Source organism: Leptodactylus fuscus, chromosome 7 (genome assembly GCF_031893055.1).
Source record: "Leptodactylus fuscus isolate aLepFus1 chromosome 7, aLepFus1.hap2, whole genome shotgun sequence".
NCBI lineage: Eukaryota > Metazoa > Chordata > Amphibia > Anura > Leptodactylidae > Leptodactylus > Leptodactylus fuscus.
The window spans coordinates 7,451,767-7,478,613 of record NC_134271.1 but is presented as its reverse complement, the minus strand read 5'-3'; the positions used below and the strand labels follow the sequence as shown (position 1 = coordinate 7,478,613).

At 44.9% G+C, this 26,847-nt stretch overlaps 1 protein-coding gene across 2 annotated transcripts in view; it reads left to right on the top strand.

Moving 5' to 3' along the window:
• The window catches only part of PPFIBP2 (PPFIB scaffold protein 2), a 100,054-nt gene that overhangs the window by 10,775 nt on the left and 62,432 nt on the right, over positions 1 to 26,847 (top strand). Inside the window, exons 2-4 of one of the 2 annotated variants that reach the window (XM_075280899.1) lie at positions 6,881 to 6,956; positions 13,345 to 13,427; positions 18,321 to 18,535. In XM_075280899.1, coding sequence (XP_075137000.1) covers positions 13,364 to 13,427; positions 18,321 to 18,535 — 279 coding nt within the window. In that variant the 5' untranslated portion in view covers positions 6,881 to 6,956; positions 13,345 to 13,363. Of the gene's footprint in view, positions 1 to 6,746; positions 6,957 to 13,344; positions 13,428 to 18,320; positions 18,536 to 26,847 lie in introns of those variants that run through there. The other variant, XM_075280900.1, reaches the window with a different exon arrangement.

Genomic DNA, 26,847 nt, shown 5'->3' with positions numbered 1-26,847 from the left:
GCAGATAGATAGGTTACTGTCACCAGAACCAGCATATCACCCCAGCCCTGCAGATAGATAGGTTACTGTCACCAGAACCAGCATATCACCCCAGCCCTGCAGATAGATAGGTTACTATCACCAGACCCAGCATATCACCCCAGCCCTGCAGATAGATAGGTTACTGTCACCAGAACCAGCATATCACCCCAGCCCTGCAGATAGATAGGTTACTGTCACCAGAACCAGCATATCACCCCAGCCCTGCAGATAGATAGGTTACTGTCACCAGAACCAGCATATCACTCCAGCCATGCAAATAGATAGGTTAGTGTCACCAGAACCAGCATATCACCCCAGCCAGCAGATAGATAGGTTACTGTCACCAGAACCAGCATGTCACCCCAGCCCTGCAGATAGATAGGTTATGAGATATGAGATTGTATTTTTAGAGTCGATGAGCTGAATGGACTGTCCTCTCCCTGCTGTGTGTGAATCACAACCTAAAGACATTGTCAGCAAAGAATAGCAGACATCTGTTCTACAGATACACAAAGCTGCTGAGGTGTATACCTGGACATAATGAGGACTATAATCGCCCATTACAGCACAGACAACAATTACAGGAGAGCATCTTGTAGCATTTTATGGAATACCATTGAATAGACAAGGCATCTTAGAAGTCAGGACAAAGCTACGTCTTGGCCAAGCAGTCAGACTCGAATCCATTATCTGTTAAATTGTACAGGACGTGATCTGCAGCGTCTCCCCAGACAGGAGATTTATAACATGTGACATGGCGGCTGGATCTCGTAAATTATCTACAACCACTATGTCAGCTGCCTCCATTTTCTGCTTATGAAGCCGTAATAGCAGAATAATGGAGACCATGCTCTGAGCTACAATATTTCCAGGGATGTCCTATGGAGTTCCTCTAATCCGCCATTCGATAATCCGGATAATCTGGAGGACTCAAGTCTGTTCTGTATGTTTCTTTCCAGTGTTGTGGGATGATTTCCGCTTCCTTGGAGATGTTATTTCTGGTCTTCTTGGTCCATCCACCACATGTTAGTTATAGGCTGTCCTCCAGCAGACTTCTCCAGTTTCTTTGCACCTCTCATAAATATCTTTTCGCTCCACCTTGTATACAGAGAGCGATATCAGCCATGTGGAAGAATGTGTTTCCGTCCCTCTAAATAAACATATGAAGGAGTCACATTGCTCCTGGAGAACTGATCTCCATCCTGTTGTACGAGGAGACAGATTTCTCCCGGCTGCGGAACCTTCTAACATTTCCGAGCAGAAATCTGGGATTATTTTAAGCTCCTCTTTGGACTCTCGCAACGGTAGCGGCCGTACCCTAAATCCACCCTGCTTAGGTAGCCAAACATCTTCTAAGAAGTCTTAGGTACACATCAGAAAATCACCTTGGTGGCTGGCTATAGGTCTTAGGTTAATGTGGGCGAATCCACCAATATCTAATGTATATAGGGGTCTAGTAGCTCCCCCAAACTGGAGGTGACTGATGGATTTCTACATGGCCAATTCTTTCTTCCCCAAATACCATTGTAGATGTTTTCCTAAATTTGGCCCACGGAATAGTTATAGGTCCCCATAGTGCAAATATAATGCAGACTACATAATACCGCAATATAGTGCCAAGGTAATACGTTCCATTCCTTCCATACAGATCTGAGGAATAAAACCAACATAATACCACCATTCTGTGCCATATATAATACCTCCATAATGCCTAGATAAATAACAGTAATATCACACTATAGTACCAATACCACTATACAGTGCAAGATAATACAGCTAATATACTACGCTACAGAGCTTAAAGAATAAAACCCACATAATAACACCACTGACTGCCAAGATAATACACCCATATATAATAACTCCATAAATATCAAGATAATACAGCTTACATAATACCGCACTATAGTACCAAGGTAATTCGTCCTATATATAATACCACTATACAGTGCAAGATAATACAACTGATATAATACCACCACTGAGTACCAAGATAATACACCCATATATATAGTACCTCCATATAATGCCAAGATAATACAGATTTCATAACATCACACTATAGTACCAAGGTGATTTGCTCTATATATAATACCAGTATACAGTGCAAAATAATACAACTGACATAATACTCCCATACAAAACTGACATAATACCACCAAGATAATACAACCATATATAATACCTTCATATAATGCCAAGATAATACAGCTTGCATAATACTGCACTATAGTACCAAGGTGATACATTCTATATATAATACCACTATATAGTGCAAGATAATACAACTGATATAATACCACCACTGAGTACCAAGATAATACACCCATATATAATACCTCCATATAATGCCAAGATAATACAGATTGCATAACACCACACTATAGTACCAAGGTGATTTGTTCTATATATAATACCAGTATACAGTGCAAAATAATACAACTGACATAATACCACCAAGATAATACACCCATATATAATACCTTCATATAATGCCAAGATAATACAGCTTGCATAATACTGCACTATAGTACCAAGGTGATACATTCTATATATAATACCAGTATATGGTCAGAGATAATACTATATACAAAACTAACATAATACCACCAAGTGCCAGGATGGTACAACCATATAAAGTACATCCATATAGTGCCAAGATACTGCAGCTCACAACATATCAAAATATAGTACCACAGTAATACATCCCATATATAATACCACTATACAGTGGCAAGATAATACAACTAACATACAGAGCTGAAAGTATAAAACCCGCATAATACCACCATTGAGTGCCAAGATAATCCACCTCTATATAACACCTCCATGTAGTGCCAAGATAATACAGCTTGCATAATACTGCACTATAGTACCAAGGTAATACATTCTATATATAATACCACTATATAGTGCAAGATAATACACCCCACATTCTATGTAAATAAGAACGCGCCAAACAGTCTTGTGTGATTCTAGTTTGTCCTTGGGGCCCCTGGTCATTGAGAGCCCGGGGCAGTTGCCCACTTTGCCACCCCATTTGGTTGGTTATTTTTAGTAAAAACTTGTCAATATCACAACACAAACCTCATGGAAAATATTTTTATGCTTTGTAGACATTGAGTCTGTTGAACGTCGACTTCCGAAGTTGAAAGGAAATCATCGGAGCATTCAGAGAAGTGTTTGTAACCGTTTCAGTAGAGAAGTAACAAGGATTAGGGGTGACGGCCGATTCTTGTCGGTTCTGGGCCCCAGATACTGAACGTCAGTCACTATACAAGTTGTAGACTCGCTGTTTGTGTCTCCAGGTTGTGGTCACAAGGAGAGGATTGTCCTTCTTGTATCTCTTCTATGAATGTTACCTTTGTCCACCGATCATCGACCAGGACTCTGGGACTCGACACATTGTATCAACCCATATAGGAGGGAAAGCACCAGTTTGCGATCAGTGCCGATCCAGCCTCTTAAAGGGATATTTCTCAGTATGTCTGCGGTCTTTACTGCAATTTGGGAATTCTCATTATGAACCAGGAGGATCAGGATGAGCACATGACAGGAGAAAAATTTCCCAATCCAGAGAAATGTGTCTGAATCATCAATGGCGCAGATCAGATAAAAAGCCGGATCCTGTATAAACCCACAGACTTTTTATTATGGCTTTAAACATTGCGGAGGAATGTGCTGATATATACACAGAGTAAGGTCAGGTCATGGAGCTGACCACGAGATCAGGATGAAAGTCGTGGCACAAAACCCCATCAATTTGGGGGATTATTTGGGGGGTGATTTATTTTCCTCTTTTACATACAGGACATGATGTTGTTGTTTTGGGGTCTCCTGTTGTCATCGGGGTTCACCTATGATACTTGCCAACTCTTCTGGAACATCGGGGAGACTCAAGAAAAAGGGGCGACATAAAGTAATATTCCGCCCCCTATACCCCCTCACATTGAGTGTTTCCTATATATAGTGCATGTGCAGGGACGTGACTTCATGTACAGTCTGTGATCCCCCCTCCTCACAGCAGAGGACCCCCATTGTGGTGGGATTGTTTACCCCAGTTTATCAGCGGCCTCCTAACAATGTCATTGCCTCTTTGCTAGGGCTGATAAGGGCTTTGTTTGCCTTTTGTGACACTGTCCAGTGCACATTCCAGGACTAACCTCACTGACTTTGATAGTCCTCCAGCTTGGGGGCATCTATGGAATCTTAGGTTTGACAAGAGCGAGAATCTCATTTCTTTCCCTATTTGGATCTTCGACCTCCAGAAACTGCTCCATAGATGCAGATTATTGCACCTAAATTGACGTTCTGCAGGTTTTCACCGCGTAGTGCAAACCAATTAACCATCTCCTGGTTGAACTTGATGGCCGTGTCTTTAGTAACTATGTAACCAAGTAATTAACCAATTATTTCTGCCCCATTCTGATTGGTTTTTACCGACGATTTCAGGATCCGCCAAATTCCTACAATGGCAAATCAATAGCAGACGTATAGACTATAGATCAGGGGTAGGGAAGGGAACCTTGGCTCGTCAGCTGCTGTGAAACTACAACTCCCAGCATGCTCCATTCACTTCCATTGGAGATCCAAGAACAGCAGAGCAAGTAGGCATGCTGGGAGTTGAAGTTTTGCAACAGCTGGAGAGTCGAAGGTTCCCTACTCCTACTGTAGATGGTGGGGATACTGTATACTCTAGATGGTGGGTGGACACTCAGGATCATGTCCAAGGAACCTCAGTGTGAAGGTGCTTAGATACCAGTTTCATGGGTTACAAGAAAATGGAGTCATATTACGTCCTCTATACAAATCCAATAGATATTGGCTGGTTGGTGCAGACCCTTGGGTAAAATAGTAGCAGAGTCTTATGATCCATGACACCCACCTATGCCATGGTGGTGGAGAATACAGGGACCTCTGAATTGTTGGAGATGCATGTCTCTTTGAGAACCAGTGGTGAAAGTATCTAGACAATAGGACTTATGTGGCATGTACTTCCACCACCCTATAATCTAGTCCAGAGGTTCCCAAACTTTTTTTTTCTCGTAGACCACCTTCAAAATTTGACTGGTTTCGGTGGATCCGCTGCTGCTACATTTCTACCATATTCCCAAAACTCATTAAAAAAATGTGAAGATTAGATGTAACGAGTCTCTCGTCAAGTCCCCCTGAGGGTCCTCCATCACCACTTTGGGAATCGCTGGACTAGTCCTACCTGGACCCCCTCCTAAATTCAACATGGACTCACCAAAGAGTCCGTCCTATCTGAAGCATCCATCAAACTAGCTCCACGGTGGTCATAAGGATACCCTTTGGGTGCATAAGGATACATTTGGCATAGGTGGCTCTATAGGTCCAAGGTAAACCTAGAACATCAGAGTCCGAGACAGATTAGGAAACGGAGCGCCCTCTCTGTGGCCACAGTCTGACCTCCAGGGGCATGTGGTGGTCCCAAGCTCTGGTTCCCCCATGACCCTGATATACTGCAGTGAATAAGCCCTTCTTGAGCCCTGTACATTCTGTTTGGATGTCTGCAGCAATTTTCTTGCCTTATTTTGCCTTCTTCATGTCCAATGATGTGTCAGCCTGGCCAAACATCAAATGTGCACGGAGGAAATAATTGTTGGCGCTCACCTAATGAACCTTATTAGAGACAATTACGGATACTTACCGCGGCATTATTATAGCTCAGCTTAGGTGAAGCATCCTTCAGGACGTAACGACCAAGCTTTTATGTAGTTATGTTCTAAATCTGACAAGATGAAGTTTTTTCAAGAGCTACAGGAGAGGAGACAGAATTCGGGGAAACTCGGTATAATAATAGGTAGATATTCTCAATGGCCGCCAAAAACATTGAGCGCTGATGACATTAATCCAAGGTCACAGGTATCCGCACTCTTGGTGATGTCTGTATCTTTCTGGAGGCTGAAGCCCCACGTTGCGGAAACGCAGCTTTTTTTTGTTGCAGATTAGCGGCGTTTACCCTGGCCTTAAAGGAATTATACCATCTCAGATATTTGTGCCGATTACTACAGAGAAGTGGTGCTTTCTCCATTCACCTCTATGGGAATTTCAATCCTTTGTCTGTTATTAGGCTTAGTGGCCAGACAGAAAATTGCAGCGTATAGCATTTTGGGGAGGGAGGGATTTTGTGATGCAGAATATTAAAAATAAAATCATCAACCATTCTGAAAAAAATTATGTTTAACGTAAAAACTTGTTTTAAAAAATAGGTCATTGTTCCCTTTAAGAAACCCAAAAAAGCTGCCTGGGAAATACAATACATCATCTCGCCACGCAGAGAGCAGCAACATGAGGTGACTGCTGCAAAGAAACCCCCGACAGAATTGGCAAGTGTCAAGTCTATGATCAGTGGCCAGTCTGGGATTGGTGGGCAGAGTGAAAATTGCAGGATTTAGTACTTTTTATATGGAGAGATATTGACATGAAATATTAAAAATAAAATCATCAAAAAAAATTGAAAACATGTTTAACCTAAAAAAAAGTGGTTGAAAAAATAGGTAATTTTTTTTTTGTTGATACCTCACCTTTAAGGAACCCAAACAATCATATATCAGAGAAAAACAGCGCGGCCCCTTTAAAATAACTCTTTGAACTTGGGATTGTTGAAGATGGAGCAGAGCACAGTAGTGAAGCGTGCAGGAGATGTCTGGGTGCACTTCCTTGTTAGTCAGCAGGAGAAGAGGCTGAACTTGAAGATTTGTAGTAATCAAATTGTAGATGTTCTTGTTTTTCTTGGGCAGTGTTCGCATTATTGCCAGCATGTGCCTTTGGTGTGCTGTTCCCTCTTGCAAGGCTTGTCATTAGCTTCAAAGTAAGCAGTGTGATGTGATTACAGGGACGACTTTCACAGATTAAAGAGCCGAGGGGAAAGATCTGGAGCTGTCGGGATACAGAAGGAGCGCAGACATAAGGTAGGTCGTCTGGATCACCTAATCTAAGAACGTCGCAGAGATGAATTTGTCGCTTGTTTGTGTAAAGGAATACGCTTTTCTAAGTTCTATCTCTCCGCACTACTCCAAATGACACCTTCAGCTCTGCTACATTGGTGTTATAGTCGGGATTTCTCTTATAGACAATCACATACCATTAGTTCTAGACAGTAGTGTCTGTTTTATATACTGTAATTGCTACAAAGTATCCAACTCGTGTTTGTGATTCATGGACTTGGCAACATTGTAGCCAGAAGTTACTAGTAAAGGTTTTATTGTGCAGAGCAGGGGCAACGCTATAGGGGGTGCAAAGGTCCTGGAACCTGAAGGGGCCCTGGAGGTTCCTCTGCCATGCAAAATATACCGCTTTTCTAAATGGCACATAGTATTTCGGGGCCCCAGATTCTGCTTTAGGGCCCAGAAGCTTTAAGTTCAGAGGTGAAGAGGTATAAGAGTAGGAAGGGGTATAATGAGGGTAGGAAGGGGTATAATGAGGATAGGAAGGGGTATATCAGGGTAGGAAGGGGTATAATGAGGGTAGGAAGGGGTATAATGAGGGTAAGAAGGGGTATATCAGGGTAGGAAGGGGTATATGAGGGCAGGAAGGGGTATATTAGGGTAGGAAGGGGTAAATGAGGGTAGGAGGGAGTATATGAGGGTAGGAAGGGGTATATGAGGGTAGGAAGGGGTAATGAGGATAGGAAGGGGTATATAAGTGTAGGAAGGGGTATAATGAGGGTAAGAAGGGGTATAATGAGGGTAAGAAGGGGTATATCAGGGTAGGAAGGGGTATATGAGGGCAGGAAGGGGTATATTAGAGTAGGAAGGGGTATATGAGGGTAGGAGGGGGTATATGAGGGTAGGAAGGGGTATATGAGGGTAGGAAGGGGTATATGAGGGTAGGAAGGGGTATATGAGGGTAGGAAGGGGTATATGAGGGTAGGAAGGGGTATATGAGGGTAGGAAGGGGTATATGAGGGTAGGAAGGGGTATATCGGCGTAGGAAGGGGTATATGAGGGTAGGAGGGGGTATATGAGGGTAGGAAGGGGTATATGAGGGTAGGAAGGGGTATATGAGGGTAGGAAGGGGTATATCGGCGTAGGAAGGGGTATATGAGGGCAGGAAGGGGTGTATCAGGGTAGGAAGGGGTATATCAGGGTAGGAAGGGGTGTATCAGGGTAGGAAGGCGTATATCAGGGTAGGAAGGGGTATATGAGGGTAGGAAGGGGTATATGAGGGCAGGAAGGGGTATATGAGGGTAGGAAGGGGTGTATCAGGGTAGGAAGGCGTATATCAGGGTAGGAAGGGGTATATGAGGGCAGGAAGGGTATATGAGGGCAGGAAGGGGTGTATCAGGGTAGGAAGGGGTGTATCAGGGTAGGAAGGCGTATATCAGGGTAGGAAGGGGTATATGAGGGCAGGAAGGGGTATATGAGGGTAGGAAGGGGTATATCGGCGTAGGAAGGGGTATATGAGGGCAGGAAGGGGTGTATCAGGGTAGGAAGGGGTATATCAGGGTAGGAAGGGGTGTATCAGGGTAGGAAGGCGTATATCAGGGTAGGAAGGGGTGTATCAGGGTAGGAAGGGGTATATCAGGGTAGGAAGGGGTGTATCAGGGTAGGAAGGCGTATATCAGGGTAGGAAGGGGTATATGAGGGTAGGAAGGGGTATATGAGGGCAGGAAGGGGTATATGAGGGTAGGAAGGGGTGTATCAGGGTAGGAAGGCGTATATCAGGGTAGGAAGGGGTATATGAGGGCAGGAAGGGTATATGAGGGCAGGAAGGGGTGTATCAGGGTAGGAAGGGGTATATCAGGGTAGGAAGGGGTGTATCAGGGTAGGAAGGCGTATATCAGGGTAGGAAGGGGTATATGAGGGCAGGAAGGGGTATATTAGGGCAGGAAGGGGTATATGAGGGTAGGAAGGGGTATATGAGGGTAGGAAGGGGCATATGAGAGTAGTAAGGGGTATATGAGGGTAGGGAGGGGTATATGAGGGTAGGGAGGGTATATCAAGATAGCAAGGGGTATATGAGGACAGGAAGGGGGTCATTGTATTTCTAATGTATTATAGAGACCATGTGAACTGTGTTTTATCCATGTTTAAGAAGTGTTTGCAAAATAGTAAGGTGTGTGTAAGAACTCGGCAAGGTTAAAACCGACCGGACTGGTAGGACAAGGTGAGGAGTCGGGCCGGTACCATGTCTTGTATGAACACAGTCTTATACACCCATTCTGTGCACGGTGAATCACGTCTTCATTACTCCTGTGCAAGGTTGATATGGATTCATTAGCTGGAGGCATTATGTGACGATGAAAGCTCGGCTTATGGTGGCAGAATATTTTCCACTATGGATTAGAGTCATAAGAGCGAGTGGTATTGTCTGCCCAATCTCCATGTGACATTAGTTATGGGAACTAAATCTGTCATTGTGGTTGGGTGTGAAGAAGACTGAAGCGCCCCCTGCAGTAGCAGTCTGACTGTGTAGTCTGGAGCGCCCCCTACAGTAGCAGTCTGACTGTGTAGTCTGGAGCGCCCCCTACAGTAGCAGTCTGACTGTGTAGTCTGGAGCGCCCCCTACAGTAGCAGTCTGACTGAGTGGCCTGGAGCTTTACTAATAGTGGCATTGTGGTCAGTAGTCCAGCATGTTCTCTGTGTAGTCTGGAGTGCCCTCTACGAAAGCAGTCTGACTGTGTGGTCTGGAGTGACCCCCTACAATAGTAGTCTGACTGTGTAGTCTAGAGCGCCCCCTACAATAGCAGTCTGACTGAGTGGCCTGGAGCTTCACTATTAGTGGCATTGTGGTCAATAGTCTAGCATGTTCTCTATGTTGTCTGGAGCGCCCCTTGCAGTAGCAGTTAGTTTTCTGGTTTTGTTGGAGCGCCCCCTACGATAGCAGTCAGACTGTGTAGTCTGGAGCGCCCCCTATAAGAGCAGTTTGAGTGTGTAGTCTGGAGCGCCCCCTGCAGTAGCAGTTAGTTTTCTGGTTTTGTTGGAGCGCCCCCACTTTGTTGTCTTTCGATCCTCGCCGCAATTTGTTGGCATAATTGTCAGTCCAACCGTTTTGCCTGCAGCGCCACCTACAAAAACAATATGAAGAAGTTGATTTAATACATTGTAGTTGGTTTGGAATCCTGCAGCAGTTTGCTCTGGGGATTCTTCATTATGCTGTATACATTGTATCTAATCCCCATGTAGGCTCAAGTTCACATATTGCAAGAAACTAGAAGGCCTGTGATGACATCACCCTTAATAGTGACAGCTTTGGCTGCCCGATGAGTAGTCGCAGATTATTGTGCCACTCTGACAACTTTACATAGCATTGATAATTGTAAGAGGGTGGATCCTGTGAAAATAATGTCCTATGTGTATGTAAAGGAGGTGAATGAAAATAATCCAGCAATGGAAATAACCCTGCAGGCCCCATCCGGCCCGATGACTGCAGACGCTCCTGTAGTTACATGCTCGTCCTCGGTATCATATCTCTAATAACAAGGAGCTAATATTATCCGAGATGTTTCCAGGATCACATTAGTAGCTGGGCTTGTTAACATACTAAAGAAGTTTTCCATCCTGCAGATTCTGTGCCGCTGAATTCTCCTGAAGGTAGATCTAGATCTAGACCACTGGAGTGAGATTGCAACCATTTCTGGAGTAGGCGACTGACACCTACTTCTCACAAGTGTAGGGAGCGGGGCAAAAATTTAAAAAAGTTGAAACATTTTTGCAAAAAAGTTGCAGATCTCTTCATTTGCAACGTTTTTGATGCCAGAATTCTAGAGCACAGCGCAGATGGGACCAGGAGGGTCCTGGTATTCCTTGGAACAGGATTGGTGTGGGATGGTTAGGATGGGATGGTTAAAACTTCTATAAGGTCTAACATTATAGAAGGGGACGTACCCTGATTTATCGAAGTACTGCTGAAAGATCAGCAGCACCACCACAATTCTATGGCATCTCATTCCTTTGAATGGACAACTTGTAATACCACAATCTTCCTATAGTGGTCGCTATGTGAAATGTGAGGCCCCCTTGCAACAGTAACAACTGGTTATGGGGGGTCTCAGATGCTTGTGGCAATCAGTTGATGGCCAGGGAGTCTTCATCAGCTGTCGGCTTTTGTATTGCACATAGGCTTAGTCTTTACCACTGATGTCCTTGGTTCAAATCCAGCCAGGTCTACATGAAGTTTGCATGTCCTCCTTGTGTGGACCCTGATTTGTGTCTGGGATAGATATCTTTCATTTAATTTTGAGCCCCATTATTGACAGACTGATATGGCCGATAATATTCTCTGTATATGTGGGCGCAATATTAGAAATGTAGGCAGGATTTCAGACCAAATGCAGGACGCCTGGTTCCCTTTATGTTGGGGAACTGATAAGATGTCCTCATACACCAGTATTCCATTGCGTTGGATCTAGAACATCTTACTAAAGGGGGCTTCTAATTACTGATGGTAGTCCGTCCCTTATAATGATATACCTTACGTAACACATTGCCACCTGAATCCTCTTCATCGCTAAGAGCTAATTGTGTAAATGAGCCGTGTTTTGTCTCTTTCATGCTTACAATTACAAGTCCATCTGCTTTGTGCTATTTGTAGAGCAGGTTCATGTAAGGATCTAATCATTTGGGGGACAGGACTGCTAAGCTGGCGGCCTAGTCATGATCCGACGGCCTTTCGCTGAACGCGGCCCTGTTACCATCACAGGTTCATTGTTGCAGTATTGTAGCTTTAGTGTCATCGTCTTCGCTCTTAATTAACTTTGACGCCGACCTCGGATGTTCAACCCCGTGCACACGTTGTACAACCAAAAATCTGAGACTTCAGGTGACAGTAACTCCAATAGATGAGGGACTTCTATCTACGAGTGTATACTTTTACACCAGTCGTCCTCACTTTGTGCATTGGTGCAGGATGATCTTGGTGCAGGACAGGGACGTTCCATTGGGACGCCAGTAAATCTGACAGTCTGAAGTGTCCCTGACCTGTCTAGATTCCTACCCCGTTCTGTCCAGTAAAATTGGCAATGTGAGCATAAAGTGGGAAAAGTCAATTTTTTTTGCAAAAACCCAAACACATGCAACAAACATTGCAACTTCTCATGGCTTATAAGCCAGAAAACAAGGCAAGATATATCGGCCACTCCATCTTTTCCTCTGCTGCTCTGTTTGAAGTCTTTGCTACTGGAGGCTTCAGGGAGCTGCAGGTGCAATGTAAGTGATGCCATAACATTGTGCTCACAATTCTCGGGGAGGAATGGTGAAGCAGGGTGAGCAGACGGTTCCTGCTTCACCATTGCATTCAACCCATCTGTGTCCTCTGGACATATGTCCCGCCAACAGGGCAGCGGTACAAGACCCTGAATCTAGGACAGTTGGAGGTTATGTTTAAGTATCACCATATATTTTATGTTATAGCAATGGCGATACAGGTCTCTTACTTTCTTCAGTAAAGGAGGGTTACGGTGGGATTTTGGTTATGTCCCAATTCAAAAGGTTGAGATTGATCTAGGCATGCTCTGTGACCTGTGTAGAGGTCGTTGTGCAGGGAGGTGGTGCTGTGACCATTACCTGCTGTGCATAAACAGGAATTGTCAGCATATTATTATGCTTGGTGGCCAAAGTGAAAACTGCAGAATTTAATGTTTTTTTTTTTTTGCTTGTTTTAAAAATAGATATTACTTGAAAAATTTAAATAAACCACCCAAAATTCTTAAATTAAATTTTCTGGTAACACGATCCCTTTAAGAGCAAACCAATTCCAAGTCATGCCTTCCCCATGTGCTGGTGTGTTTGTAGAGATGATCGTGATGTTTGAGCTGGCGCCCCGCTGTGAGGACCCGGACACGACATCCTGTGATAACATTAGTAAGATGGAAAGGCAGTTAAAAATAACATGTTGCCCGGAGTTTCCCTTTAACAGGAGAACACAGTAATAATAACCTGGAAACACATGTCAGTCCTGCTTATCTTCTACATAGCAGGGAGAGTCCGGGGTGACATAATCAGGTTAGGAAATCATATCTCTTGGCTTATGGGCTTAGGGCTGACAAGTAGATGGATGGGAATCGCTAGTACTCAAGATCCCTTCAATTCTTAGGAGTTCAAGGGTTGTCATCCTGTGTATGAGGCCTCCAAAGACAGTGGTCTCCAACCCTTGGTTCTCCAGTTCTTGCAGTTTTCAACCCTTGTCTTCCTATCATCGTACCCTCCACCACGCCCATGCGCTTGCGCTGAGTCCTGCACCAGGTCATAGCGGTGACATTACTGGATCTCACCACCCATGAACACTGATGTCACTCATTGCAATAGAGGACTAGAAAGATCTAAAAACATTGACCAAGTTTTCTTTTCCATTTTGCAGGTGACCATCTACATCCAAGATGGCGTCGGATGCCAGTCATATGCTTGAGGCGGCCTTGGAGCAGATGGATGACATCATAGCAGGTATACGAGCACTGCAGACTCTACTAGTTGTAGTTCACAGTATTTATTCCAATGTACATGTCCCAAGGTCGGACTGGCCCATCAGATGACCAGAGAATCCACCATGGACATAGACTATGACACAATAATGAGCCCCAAAGGTCCAGCAGAAGACAACCCATTTGCAGGCGAATTTGGAGCCAATTGCTTATTTTGCAAAAAAAAGAGAACCATTTATTAATGAAATTATTAAGACGGAATTGATCATCTGTGACATCATCTATTGTCAATAGTGTAATGATGGGTCAGTGGTGTTATCTATAGAGGTATTACCTTCTATTGTAATACTGTGTGTGGTGTAAATGAAGTGACTGCTGCAAAGAAAAGCCCTACAGAATTGGTCTATTATTATGTTTAGTAGCCAGAGTGAAAATTGGAGGAGTTAGAACTTTTTTTTAAATATAGAGATAGCTCCATCGCATCACAATCCTATTATGTCTATGTGGTCAGTGCAACGTAATAATACAGCGGGGAGCAGAATGATGATTATAAAGGTGATTTTATAGTGTTTTGCTACTATTCCGATACTAGACGCAAAGGTGCAGCCAGAGCAGCTGATCGGTGCAGGGTCCGGTGTTGGATCCCCACTGATCAGATAATGATGGCTAATAGATGGGAGATAATGGGGGATTCTGCTTATCAATATGCCCTAATAGGACTTAGTATCCTAGAGATCAGTAGTGTCACTTCAATCATCAACGTGACAATGTTGGAAAACCCCTCGAAATATTTTGGAGCTACAAGATTTTGCACGACGTAAATGTTAAGACATGTTTGGTTTTCTTGCAATCCCCTACAAGCCGGTGATAACTTGCCGCTTGACATATGAGGTCCTGTTTCTTTTGAGACCTGCAGCTTCACTGACTGTGGAATTTTACAGGGCGCTCGGCGCGGTGCGTTACATGAAGGCAACCACTTGTAACTAGAAGCTCCATAGGTGGCTCCAACACACATTAACCCAAGCTGCAAAATCAGCAGAGTCTGACACAGGTCTGGAAAAGACACTTAAAAATTAACCAGTAATTATTTGTTTCTGTAACCTTCACATACCCCGTGCCCCATGCCTGCTCCCTCTACAAACATTGACTCTGCTGTGTGCAAACAAGGTAGTGAAAGGGTAAAGAAAGTACATTCACTTTTATCTGGTCCCGATCCTGGTGTCATCTGACAATACAAAACCCATTCTAGGAGCAAAAAATAGCTTAATACGGGAAGGGATCGGTTAAAGGGGTTAGTAATGGATGACCTTTAGGTCAGCAGGGGTCTAACATCAAGGAACCCCAGGGATCAGCTGCTAGAAGGGATTTTTCCAGGGATATTAATTGATGGCCTATCTGTAGGATGTCAGCATTTGCAAATTGGCAGGGGTCTGGCATCCAGGACCCCTGAGGATCAGCTGCTGGAAGTGCTCTCTCTAAGGCTTATTAGTTGATGACCTATCTGTAGGATAAATGATCAATTGCAGAATGGCAAAGGTCTGATATCCAGGACCAACGGGGATCAGCTGCTGGAAGAGCTCTTTCCAAGACTGATCGGCAGGGGTCTAACATCCAGGACCCCCAGGGATCATCTGCTAGAAGGGATTTTTCCAGGGATATTAATTGATGTCTTATCTGTAGGATAAGTCAGCATTTGCAAATTGGCAGGGGTCTGACATCCAGGACTCTCCAAGGCTTATTAGTTGATGACCTATCTGTAGGATAAGTTATCAAGTGCAGGTCGGCAGGGGTCTGACATCCAAGATCTCCGAGGAGAAGTTGCTGGAAGGGCTCTTTCCAAGACTGACCGGCAGGGGTCTAACATCCAGGACCCTCAGGGATCAGCTGTTTGAAGCATCACTGAATGCAGCTTCCATTTCATAGACTATGTGGTATCACTTTCAGCAGTCACATGGCCTGTTTGCAGCTCAGTGAACTGAACTGCGATACCAACCAAATCCACTATACAAATATATGGCACTGAGCTTGGTAAGTAGTGAGGATATCACACGGCTCACCTGAATGCTGCAGCCTCTTCTAACAGCTGATCAGCATGGGTCCCTGGGGTTGGACTCCTGACAAATGTCAATTGATCACCTATCTTAAGGGTAGGTCATCACTTAGTAAACCCCTTTAAGGGTTGTGTTAGACCAATACTTATAAATGAATACTGATAAGTGTTTGGTTGTCACCAGTCGTGCACGTGCATTGTCACTTATAGGGATTTTCCAGAACCGTACAGATCAGCTGCAACAGCAGCCTTCGGGTGCCAGGACCTGCTAGTGGATGGGAAGTGTGTGTAGGGTCAGTCTTATACAAGTTCCCAATTCTGCATTTGCATTTTGCATATTGCTATTTTACAAAAATAACCTATTAACCCTTTGTTGTCTGACCGCTTTCTCACTTTGCAATTTTCGGCATCTCCAGGACCAGCCCTCATACAGTGTATTTGATATTTCAGCAGGGATTCCCCATTATTACAAACAGACAACAATCTCCTACATTTCAGGGTCTTCAGATCAGTCGGACAAATCTTTGCCCGTTCGCGTTACTTCTCCACGTTCCGTTTACTTCGGTTCCTTCAAGTCAAGACGTATAATCAAAATAATTTGACTCGTGTGCAGAAGCTGAGTGGATATGACAGGCCTGGCGTGGCCCGCAGCGCCTTCTCTGCTACTGTTCGAGGCTCTTGCATCGCCCATTAGTCAGAGTGGAGGTGCCGGCCCTCGGTCAGACCTCGGCCGTGTTAATTATCACAGGACGGTATTTTAATAAGTTGCTTTTTGGCACATTTACATTTTTCGCTCGCCAGGACCAGCCAAAATATTCCTTTGATCATAAGTATGTGACTTGCTTCTGTTGACGCTGCTTCCAGCCCTTCCTCCAGGACTGGGGTCCATTGCGCCCATCACCATTGACCCTTAAAGGACCACGCTCTGTCCTATGTATATCTGGGGCTATGTCTACATTGTTAGGACCAGTGCAGGTGCTGGGATGTCCTGTCTTATGATTGATGGGAAGTATATAACTGAATCTAATATTAACCCTTATCTGCCCAACATTCAAAGACAGCTACTGCTGCCACAACTATCCTGTGTGTCCTGTACGTGAATCAGTCGAGCGCTGCACATTGGCATTACTATTACTATCAATACTGTCTATAGCGTCAGATGTGTAGGGACTTGCAGGCAATGCAGCCAAGATATGCACACAGCTTTGCTGTGCTGTCTCACAGTCCCTACAAATACGATGCTATGAACAGTAGGGCCAGTACAATGAGTCCTCCATGTCCAGGACACACAGGATAGTTGTAATCCAAGACCTCACATGGCACAAGGAAATGGATAGCAAATCACAAGCAGGGGGGCACCTAATGGCCAGCGCATTGGGTCAATTTTTTAGCAATTGAAGTGACTTTTGTGATCATCATTGGAGACCAAGGTACTGAGACCCACAGGGCCACTTGGGATTGGTTAGGGATTGGTAAAACTTGACTCAGTTTGCTATTGCAAACCATTCTAAGCTTTTTATAAATGCAAGGAGCTCGACATTCCCTTAAGCATTGAAGTCTTAAAAAGCCAACATGACTTCTGCAGTAGTTCTCTGGAGTTTGTGGCTCATGGGTGGAAAATCTGTCTCTTTACACATCCTAAGACTATGTATCACTGTACAGATGGATACATTGTTGTTTGGAAGTGTGTAAATGTTACACACAAACCATATTTGTGTATGAAACATAAGTTATGGTTGGTCGATACACTCTAAGCACTTCTCAGGCACCGCCCCCGAGGATCATGGCCATTCCTCTATTCTGGACACTCAAGGATATAGATTAGGGATTGTGTCCAGATGATACGCTTTGTTTATAGGACACGTAATACACTGTGTATACCACAACAGTGTATGAATACATTAAATACCCTTCACAACACCCCAAACCATGTCAGCAATTTTTTATTAATGACTATAGATCCTATATTCTAGATTTTTTTGTATTCCAAGTATTTTGATATGATATTTTTGTGTTCTTAGTGTCCACAGTGACATCTCATCCTGATCAGATGTAGCAGAGGCGTCGTCGTCATTGTCACTCCGCGCTTTGTACATATTTGTACTTTTTATTTGCCGAATATCTGTCCGATGTTGTGGGGACACCCAGTGGTGGAGAGCGAAACTAGGAATTCCTTGTAAAAAATGTCGGATTATGCAAGGAAATCACGGAACAGGGAAGATCGACGGATACATGTTTCTATGGCTGACCCAGTCCCTTTCATATTGTCATTGAGCTTTTACAAAGCGATTTCGAAAAAGTGATCAACTTTAACCCTTAGACCTCTCTTGCACAGCACGGGACAGGACTCACATAATGTTTCAGTTTAACTATTGCAACAATGTAATCAATGAGATCTAACAAGTTATAGGTGGATCATCCCATGAGAAATAGACCCTATGGACAAGTGGTAGGTTCCAAGGTCACCTCCAAATGGGGTTGTCTTCTGCTGGTGCCTGGGATGTGTTATTGAGTCCATTCATGGTTACAGTGTTGGACTGAGGTTCTTTGGGCCCACCATTCTGGGGGCCTAACCTCCAATGACCCATGGAAATAGACCACAGTCTTCTACTGGACCATTATTGTGTTAGAGCCTTGGCCACTAGAGGATCCTTGGGCACTCTGATGGGTCAGTCTGACCCTCTATTAGTTTTTGTGCACCCTCTACATGATCAGGTATTTACATGGTTAATAGGCTTCCATGTTCATTCTATTGCCTATGAGAATAAAATAATCTGCCCTGAAATATTCTCGTGGTTTTGTTTGCAGCGTATTATAAATGCACAAAAGGTCCAGTGTGTAATTCTGCTTCTCTTTTGGTATTAGGCACAAAGGCCGTCACAGAATTCGCCAATGGAGTCTTTGAAGTGGGATCGCCAGTCCCATCGGAATATTACGGAACTATAACCATTTTGCATCTAATAGAAGAATTAAAAATATCCCTGGAATTGGTGGAAAACCCTGAGGAACGAGAAGCTTTACGGAATCAGATCCCCAACGCGACGGCGACCTACGTCATGACATGGCTAGAGAGTAACCTGGTGAGTGATTCTGTAGAAGTGTCCTATACTGGTGCTCAATATGAGTAGTGGGCTTCTTATTACAGGGGATGATGTTGGGTATTGGTGAACCTAATGGGGTGTTTTGGTTTGGTAGATGTTACCACCTTTCCCAAGGATAAATGGTAACTTGCTGTTCATTGGAGGTTCATTTACTATGACTCCCATTAGTCATGAGAATTGGAGCACTTGCACCCCAGTGTGAATGGAGTGGCAGATTGGAAATGTATGCTCCATTCATTTCACTGGGAACCAACATACAGGGCTTAGGAATCTACAATGGTTTCCAATGGCGTGAATGGAGTGGCGGCGCGCATTTCCAATCTACCGCTCCTTTCAAACTAGGGTCCACAACGCCAGGGTTCTTGCGAATGGTGGAGGCCCCTTTAGGTCCACCAAAGCAAAAACTACTACCACTGGCTCTGCTCACGCTCATAGATAGGGTTCGTGAGTACAGAACACTCTCCATGATGTCCATCTACTGTAACAGAACAAATCTCGTGGGGTATATCAGATAAATAGTGGCACAACCTCCATAGTCAGTGACTTGCCCAACAGTCTAATGTGTATGGGAACAATATGAGAGAGCTCAACACCTGCCGGCAAGAGGAAGGAAGGATCTGGCATGTTGTATTTCAACATTCCCGTGTCTTAGCTCTTCTGGGAGATAAGCCAGAGTTGTCCGACATGATTTATTCCCCTCTGTCTATGGAAATGAACATGCACACTCAGCTGATCACATGGCACACGCTCATTGAGGGGGAGAGATGGATAACTGTCTAATAAATACTCAGATTTTGAGTGTTGGAAGGCTTTAAAGTGAACCTGCCATGTCGAACATGGACCCCGATCTACAGACAGCCTGTTATCGTGCAGGAGCTGAGCAGATTGATATATAGTTTTGTAAGAAAAGATTCAATGTAACTTGTATTTTATTGTATACTCATCCTGGGCTTAGGAGTCCAGTGGGCGGTCTCTGTGTGATTAACTGTATACACAAGTCATTGAATAGCACCACCTACTGGACTCTTAAGCCTGGAGTAAGCAGTGGTTCACTATATATTTATATGTCCAGCTCTATAAGATCCTGCCTGTATATCATATACCATGTTCAACATGTAGCACAGCTTAAAGGGGTTTGGACACAGCACGTTACCCCCAATCCACAGGATAGGGAACAACGTGCTGATCAGTTGGGGTCACACTGACCACAAAAATGGAGGTACTTTGCACCCCAGATTTAATTGGAGCATCTGGTTGGACAGTACATGCCGTTTTGTTCTTACCAATGGCACCATGGGAGATAGCTGAGTGCAGTGTTTCAGCCATCGTCATTGGTCCCATTGAAATGAATGCAGCAGGGAGCGCGCTCCAACCAGTTGCTCATTTAAAGGGGTGCAAAAAAGTCAAGTGAAATGTTGCCACATAGATGTATCCCTGTGTACTAGTAGGAGAGTCCGGTTCCCTTCCTCCCAGCGTCACTCAGGTGTGTTGCTGACAATAGCCTCGGTTTACCTTAGTTCCTCCTTTTGAGATATTTGTGGTCAATGTTCAACAGAACATACAACAGAAAGCGGTGAGGTGATAGGCTGGGAGGAGGCACATGGCTGAGCGTGCCGCTGTTCCTGCATGCTATGGGATAGGACGCTGACTCAGTGCTAGATAGCAGCTACATGCCGAGCTTACCTGGAGGAATGTGTATACAGGGACGCCGCCGCCGTATACAGAGCAGGAAGTCGCTGCACATAGTTCACTGCAGGTAAAGGCGATATAATACCATTAATTCTAATATGTCCGATTATTAGAGTATGGCGTGATACAATGTATGGCTCATGTACAAAGTAACATTCACTTTCATATGATTTCAGTGCAAGCGGTGTCGCAACTCACTTGTACTGTCATACCGGTATTAACTCTTCCACTTCATTGACTGACTATGCTGTATATGGATGACTCATTGATGAGAATACGTCCTGATCATGGAGGATGGGTCCAGGTTTAGGGTCATGAATATGGCTGTTTTACCAATCTGTGCTGTATGGATCTCTAATCTGGCACCCATAGCATTGTGAAGACCGCTGATGTCGCTATTATATGCCGTATTACATAGGTGTAAGAAGAAAATGATGTCTGGTGGGAGCACCATATGGCAGTATACTGAGTGCCTATAGGTTCATGGAGTGGTTGGTGAGGTCCCTGCGCGCCTCCATATGGGATCTCTGCTTACCCTCTCTATGTCCCCTTAAATTGGTCACATGAGATAGTTGTCAGGAGTTCAAGTCCTTGCGGTCTTACGTTACAGCCAAGTGTGCACGTATGCGGACAGGGGGCTTAGCCACTACCAGACAGGCCAGAAGCTCTATGGAGAAGGCTACATTGTCCGTAGTAAGTGGTGTTATCTTGTGTTGGTGTGAACGGTCTATATAGTCTGTATATTAGCATTTATATCCCTTTGTATAAATGGTCTTGAGATGTGTGTCCTGATTTGGACCCAGGTGGATGCAGAGGAGTTGAATACAATGGTCCATCTCACTATTGACAATGACAAGGGACTCAAAGCAGGGGGAGCAGGGGAATTAGTGGCGGCCATACAGATCCCCAATACTCACAAGGGTCAGTTGTGGTTAAAAGAATCCAACTTAACTATATTTCCGACATGTTGGAGGAAACCCACACAACATACCAACAATGACCAAGCGTACGGCCCACTCAGCCTCCTTCTCTGCTCCCGATAGTTGGGAGGGTCTCGGTGGTGACGTCGCTACATCGCTCCTGCTGCTCCTAGAGGTAATGGAGACCAATGTGGACTGTGGAGGAACGGGGCAAAGGGGTATTATAAGGGGGCATTACAGTGTGGGGGCAACAAAACTATTCGCTACCCAATAGCGAGTCAACTAGAAATGGCCCCCTTGGCCGCTACATAGACAACCTACTTGATACATATGGGTCCATCACCTTTGGTCCTCTGACCATCCAAGATCTCCAAAAGTCACTTAAAATCAACATCTCGTCCATCTTGATACCTGTTTACAATCTTAAAGCTTTAGGAATGTGCCCCTAAGTCACCGGATGAGCCGACCACCCGGGCTGTGACCTCCTCCTCACCTTCAATGGTCAAGATTGGAGGCCTTGTACATTGCAGAGTGATAGGACAACAATGGATCCTTATAGATAAGGGACGTTGTCTCTCTGTGTATATATATATACCGCAGCAGTATCAGCTCTTTGTTCTGCAGGTTCCTTAAAGGGGTTGTCAGGCTTATAAAAAGAAAATTAAAACCACTTCAGGTTGGATGTCAATCGCCCCATCTTTATGTACCCCAATATCTGCGATTGGGAGCGAGTTAGAAGATGGTATACAATACATGACCCACCGATCTTGTGGATATTGGAGGCTTCGGCCTATACACCTTTGATGATATACGTCTTTGATGCCCATAGCAGCCAATGAGAGCTCGGCTTATGTTTCCTAAACTGCTGTGGAGAAACCAAAGCGCGGTTCTGTGCTGGTACAACAATATGGCTGACCAGTTCTATTCACTGGGGGAGATTTATTATAGTAGCTACACCGGATTTCCGGCATAAAAAAAGTTGGGCATTTTTGCACCCCCCACGTCGCCATTAACATCATTTGCGCCATATTTGATACCTACCCCTAGTTCTCCTGTTGGACAGCTCGTTCCACATTCCCTCCATTCTACGGACTGCGCCATCTTGGAGTGCAGAGGGTCAGGTGAATACTATGGCCGGTCACCCCTCTAGGTGGTTTTGTGTAAGGAGGGAGTCTCCTTTCTGTCAGTGGCAGTCGGAGCGTTTGGTCCTGCTCCCGCATCGAAATGGACTGGTAGGTCGGGCCTATACTGTGACGTATAGTGACGTACTTGGCAGTCCCATAGAATTGATGGAAATGGCAGCACGCTCAACCAGCCCCTCAATTTATCTTAGGGACCCCCATTCTCATGTTCAGAGGAATGATAAACATTGGCTAGTTGGATTTCTCCTAGCGGATCCTTTTATTGTTGTGGAGATGACCCCCATAGAGGAGTCCGGCCGCAGAGTTCCCCCCTCTCCAGTCCAGTAGACATGCGCACCTCATATACAGTCCATGCCTCTCTGTATAGCGCCTCTCTATGGTGTGCAGCGCTGACGGGTTTATAGCACGGCTACGTGCGGCTGAGCCAATGCAAACACATAGAAGAGCGGGTTTTAGAAAAGTAAACACGAGATATGACATATAGTCAAATGAGTTCCTGGAATATATTGGATTACATAGCTTTACAGCGGAGACAAATGTAATCTGTATATCTGAATAGCACAAGATTGTCCTGTGTATAATAAATGAAATAAAATTCTGCAAATATATAGAACCCAATGGGCACAGTAGGGGGCGCTCTCTTCAAGAATATTCCGGATAACTGTGTGCTCCCTCCTCATAGCCAATGAGGGGATTGATAAAGACTGCCATTTCTTACGCCAGTCTTAATAAAGTCCTCATTAGTCACATGGCCATGCTGCAACTCAGTCCCATTCAAGTGCTGCTATACCATGCACAGCCACTATACAATGCACGGCGCTGTGCTTGGTAAGCAGTGAAGGGGTTGCGGCACTTGTCCAACTGCTGCACCCATCAATATTAACTCTTGGCAAACCCCTTTAAACATCCCTGGAGTGAACACAAGCCGCCATTGTTCAGGTTGCAATGAGCGCAGCTGTCAGATGAAGCCGTTGCATAATATAATCCTGCACATTCAAGTTCTGTGACCTGAATGTTGTCTTTGTAGTCATAACCTTAGGAGTATAAGATGACGCTGTAGTTACTATTACCGACTTGCTACTTTTTGCAGAGCAAACTTCCATTATGATGCATCCACTAGGGGGCGCTAATTGCATATGTATGATAAATCCACGTGCGGTGACTCCCTCTAGTGGAGACTGTGGGCAGCCCGGATTCTGGCCTTTAGTACATTGGTGATGCAGCTGGCTGTGCTCTAATTTTTCTTGGCTTGGATGTTTGGGCCAACACATTAATGGCCACTTGACTAGATTCATTGACTTTAATGGGGCCATAAGTTTCTCTGTTGACGTCACTTTGTGCTTTATCTCTGTCCATTCTAGAAAGACACATGGCGTCCTATAATATTCTTTGTATATTTTATGTCTTCTGGTGTATCTTCAGATGATACACTGGGTCCAGAGTATTGATATCTGAGGAAGTCCTGGAAGTGATTTTTGGTTCACAGTTGAGAACTTCAGGCTGATCCCTCTCACAAATAGCTGTAGGATCCATGTTTGCTAATCTGCGCTGTGTCATGTCTGATATCTGATCAATATTAGCTACAGAATGACTGAAATGATTGTCAGATTGTTACACCATTGAGAGAAGAAGGTGCGGCCTCTGGTAAGGGCACAGTATGGAGGGGCAGCGCGAAAGTAACCACGAGACCGGGTGTTTGCTTTATGATTGTAGGTGATTATTTCTTATATTTGCTACGTGGACTAAAATACAGGCTCATGTTCTATTTACTGGACTTGTGCGGTTATGGCTGCTATTTATTGGTGAAGTGGAGAATGTAAATTATAGGGCAAATCTCACTTTTTTAAGGCGTTTAATAAACGTGTAAATGTGTTTGTGACCGTAACCTATCTATCTGCAGGGCTGGGGTGATGTGCTGGGTCTGGTGACAGTAACCTATCTATCTGCAGGGCTGGGGTGATATGCTGGTTCTGGTGACAGTAACCTATCTATCTGCAGGGCTGGGGTGATATGCTGGTTCTGGTGACAGTAACCTATCTATCTGCAGGGCTGGGGTGATATGCTGGTTCTGGTGACAGTAACCTATCTATCTGCAGGGCTGGGGTGATATGCTGGTTCTGGTGACAGTAACCCATCTATCTGCAGGGCTGGAGTGATATGCTGGGTCTGGTGACAGTAACCTATCTATCTGCAGGGCTGGGGTGATATGCTGGTTCTGGTGACACTAATCTATCTATCTGCAAGGCTGGGGTGATATGCTGGTTCTGGTGACAGTAACCTATCTATCTGCAGGGCTGGGGTGATATGCTGGTTCTGGTGACAGTAACCTATCTATCTGCAGGGCTGGGGTGATATGCTGGTTCTGGTGACACTAACCTATCTATCTGCAGGGCTGGGGTGATATGCTGGGTCTGGTGACAGTAACCTATCTATCTGCAGGGCTGGGGTGATATGCTGGGTCTGTTGACAGTAACCTATCTATCTGCAGGGCTGGAGTGATAGGCTGGTTCTGGTGACAGTAACCTATCTATCTGCAGGGCTGGGGTGATATGCTGGTTCTGCTGACAGTAACCTATCTATCTGCAGGGCTGGGGTGATATACTGGGTCTGGTGACAGTAACCTATCTATCTGCAGGGCTGGGGTGATATACTGGTTCTGGTGACAGTAACCTATCTATCTGCAGGGCTGGGGTGATATGCTGGTTCTGGTGACAGTAACCTATCTATCTGCAGGGCTGGAGTGATAGGCTGGTTCTGGTGACAGTAACCTATCTATCTGCAGGGCTGGGGTGATATGCTGGTTCTGGTGACAGTAACCTATTTATCTGCAGGGTTGGGGTGATATGCTGGTTCTGGTGACAGTAACCTATCTATCTGCAGGGCTGGGGTGATATGCTGGTTCTGGTGACAGTAACCTATCTATCTGCAGGGCTGGGGTGATATGCTGGGTCTGGTGACAGTAACCTATTTATCTGCAGGGCTGGGGTGATATGCTGGGTCTGGTGACAGTAACCTATCTATCTGCAGGGCTGGGGTGATATGCTGGTTCTGGTGACAGTAACCTATCTATCTGCAGGGCTGGGGTGATATACTGGTTCTGGTGACAGTAACCTATCTATCTGCAGGGCTGGGGTGATATGCTGGGTCTGGTGACAGTAACCTATCTATCTGCAGGGCTGGGGTGATATGCTGGTTCTGGTGACAGTAACCTATCTATCTGCAGGGCTGGGGTGATATGCTGGTTCTGGTGACAGTAACCTATCTATCTGCAGGGCTGGGGTGATATGCTGGTTCTGGTGACAGTAACCTATCTATCTGCAGGGCTGGGGTGATATGCTGGGTCTGGTGACAGTAACCTATCTATCTGCAGGGCTGGAGTGATAGGCTGGTTCTGGTGACAGTAACCTATCTATCTGTAGGACTGGGTAGATATTCCGGGTTCTGGTGACAGTAACCTATCTATCTGCAGGGCTGGGGTGATATGCTGGGTCTGGTGACAGTAACCTATCTATCTGCAGGGCTGGAGTGATATGCTGGTTCTGGTGACAGTAACCCATCTATCTGCAGGGTTGGGGTGATATGCTGGTTCTGGTGACAGTAACCTATCTATCTGCAGGGCTGGAGTGATATGCTGGTTCTGGTGACAGTAACCTATCTATCTGCAGGGCTGGGGTGATATGCTGGTTCTGGTGACAGTAACCTATCTATCTGCAGGGCTGGGGTGATAGGCTGGTTCTGGTGACAGTAACCTATCTATCTGTAGGACTGGGTAGATATTCCGGGTTCTGGTGATAGACTCCCTTGTTATAAGTCACTCGAATGTAATCACTCGGTGGTGACTGTAGAGGGGTAAACCCTAATCCGTATTTTATACAATGGATGAGCCTTATTTTTCGGGTCTTGTCTTGTATTATCCCGCCTGTCTGTTTCAGCTTCTATAAGCAGAGATGATGATTATATTTCCCCGTAAGTGACACTTCCCAAAGAAATCCTTATAAATTCCCGTCTGACAGGAGTCCTGTGTGAGGACGAGGACGTGGAGCCTCGCTGGTGGTTTACATTACATGCTGTGCTGAGCTATGAGACAGCCGGAGACTCCTGTATATAAATGGTCATAAGACGCGGCCGCACAGCTGGCCTGGAAATGTCTACAAGCTCTGACTCTTTTTCCATCACAGTATGAGGAAGTATTGTATATAATATATGAATATATTCGGGGTCATTAATGGAAAGGTCACAGTATAGAGTGGAGCATGGGAGCTTCACATGGTCCCATGGACGTGTATCCAAGGCTCTAAACCCCCTTACCAAATGTTGGTAAGTACAAGCCAGAGGGATGTGCCACTAGTGCCATCTTTAGACCCCCCCCAAATCCAAGGCCATTGTAGAGCTGATGCTTCTGCACCCCCTATAACTATAACCCTGATACGGGCCCCATAATAGTCACCTAGGCTTATTCTATAAGACTAACGCCCATGGCCTGGAGTAGGGATACAGGGAGACCTGAAAGTTTGACAAGCTGAAACTTCCCAACAATGGT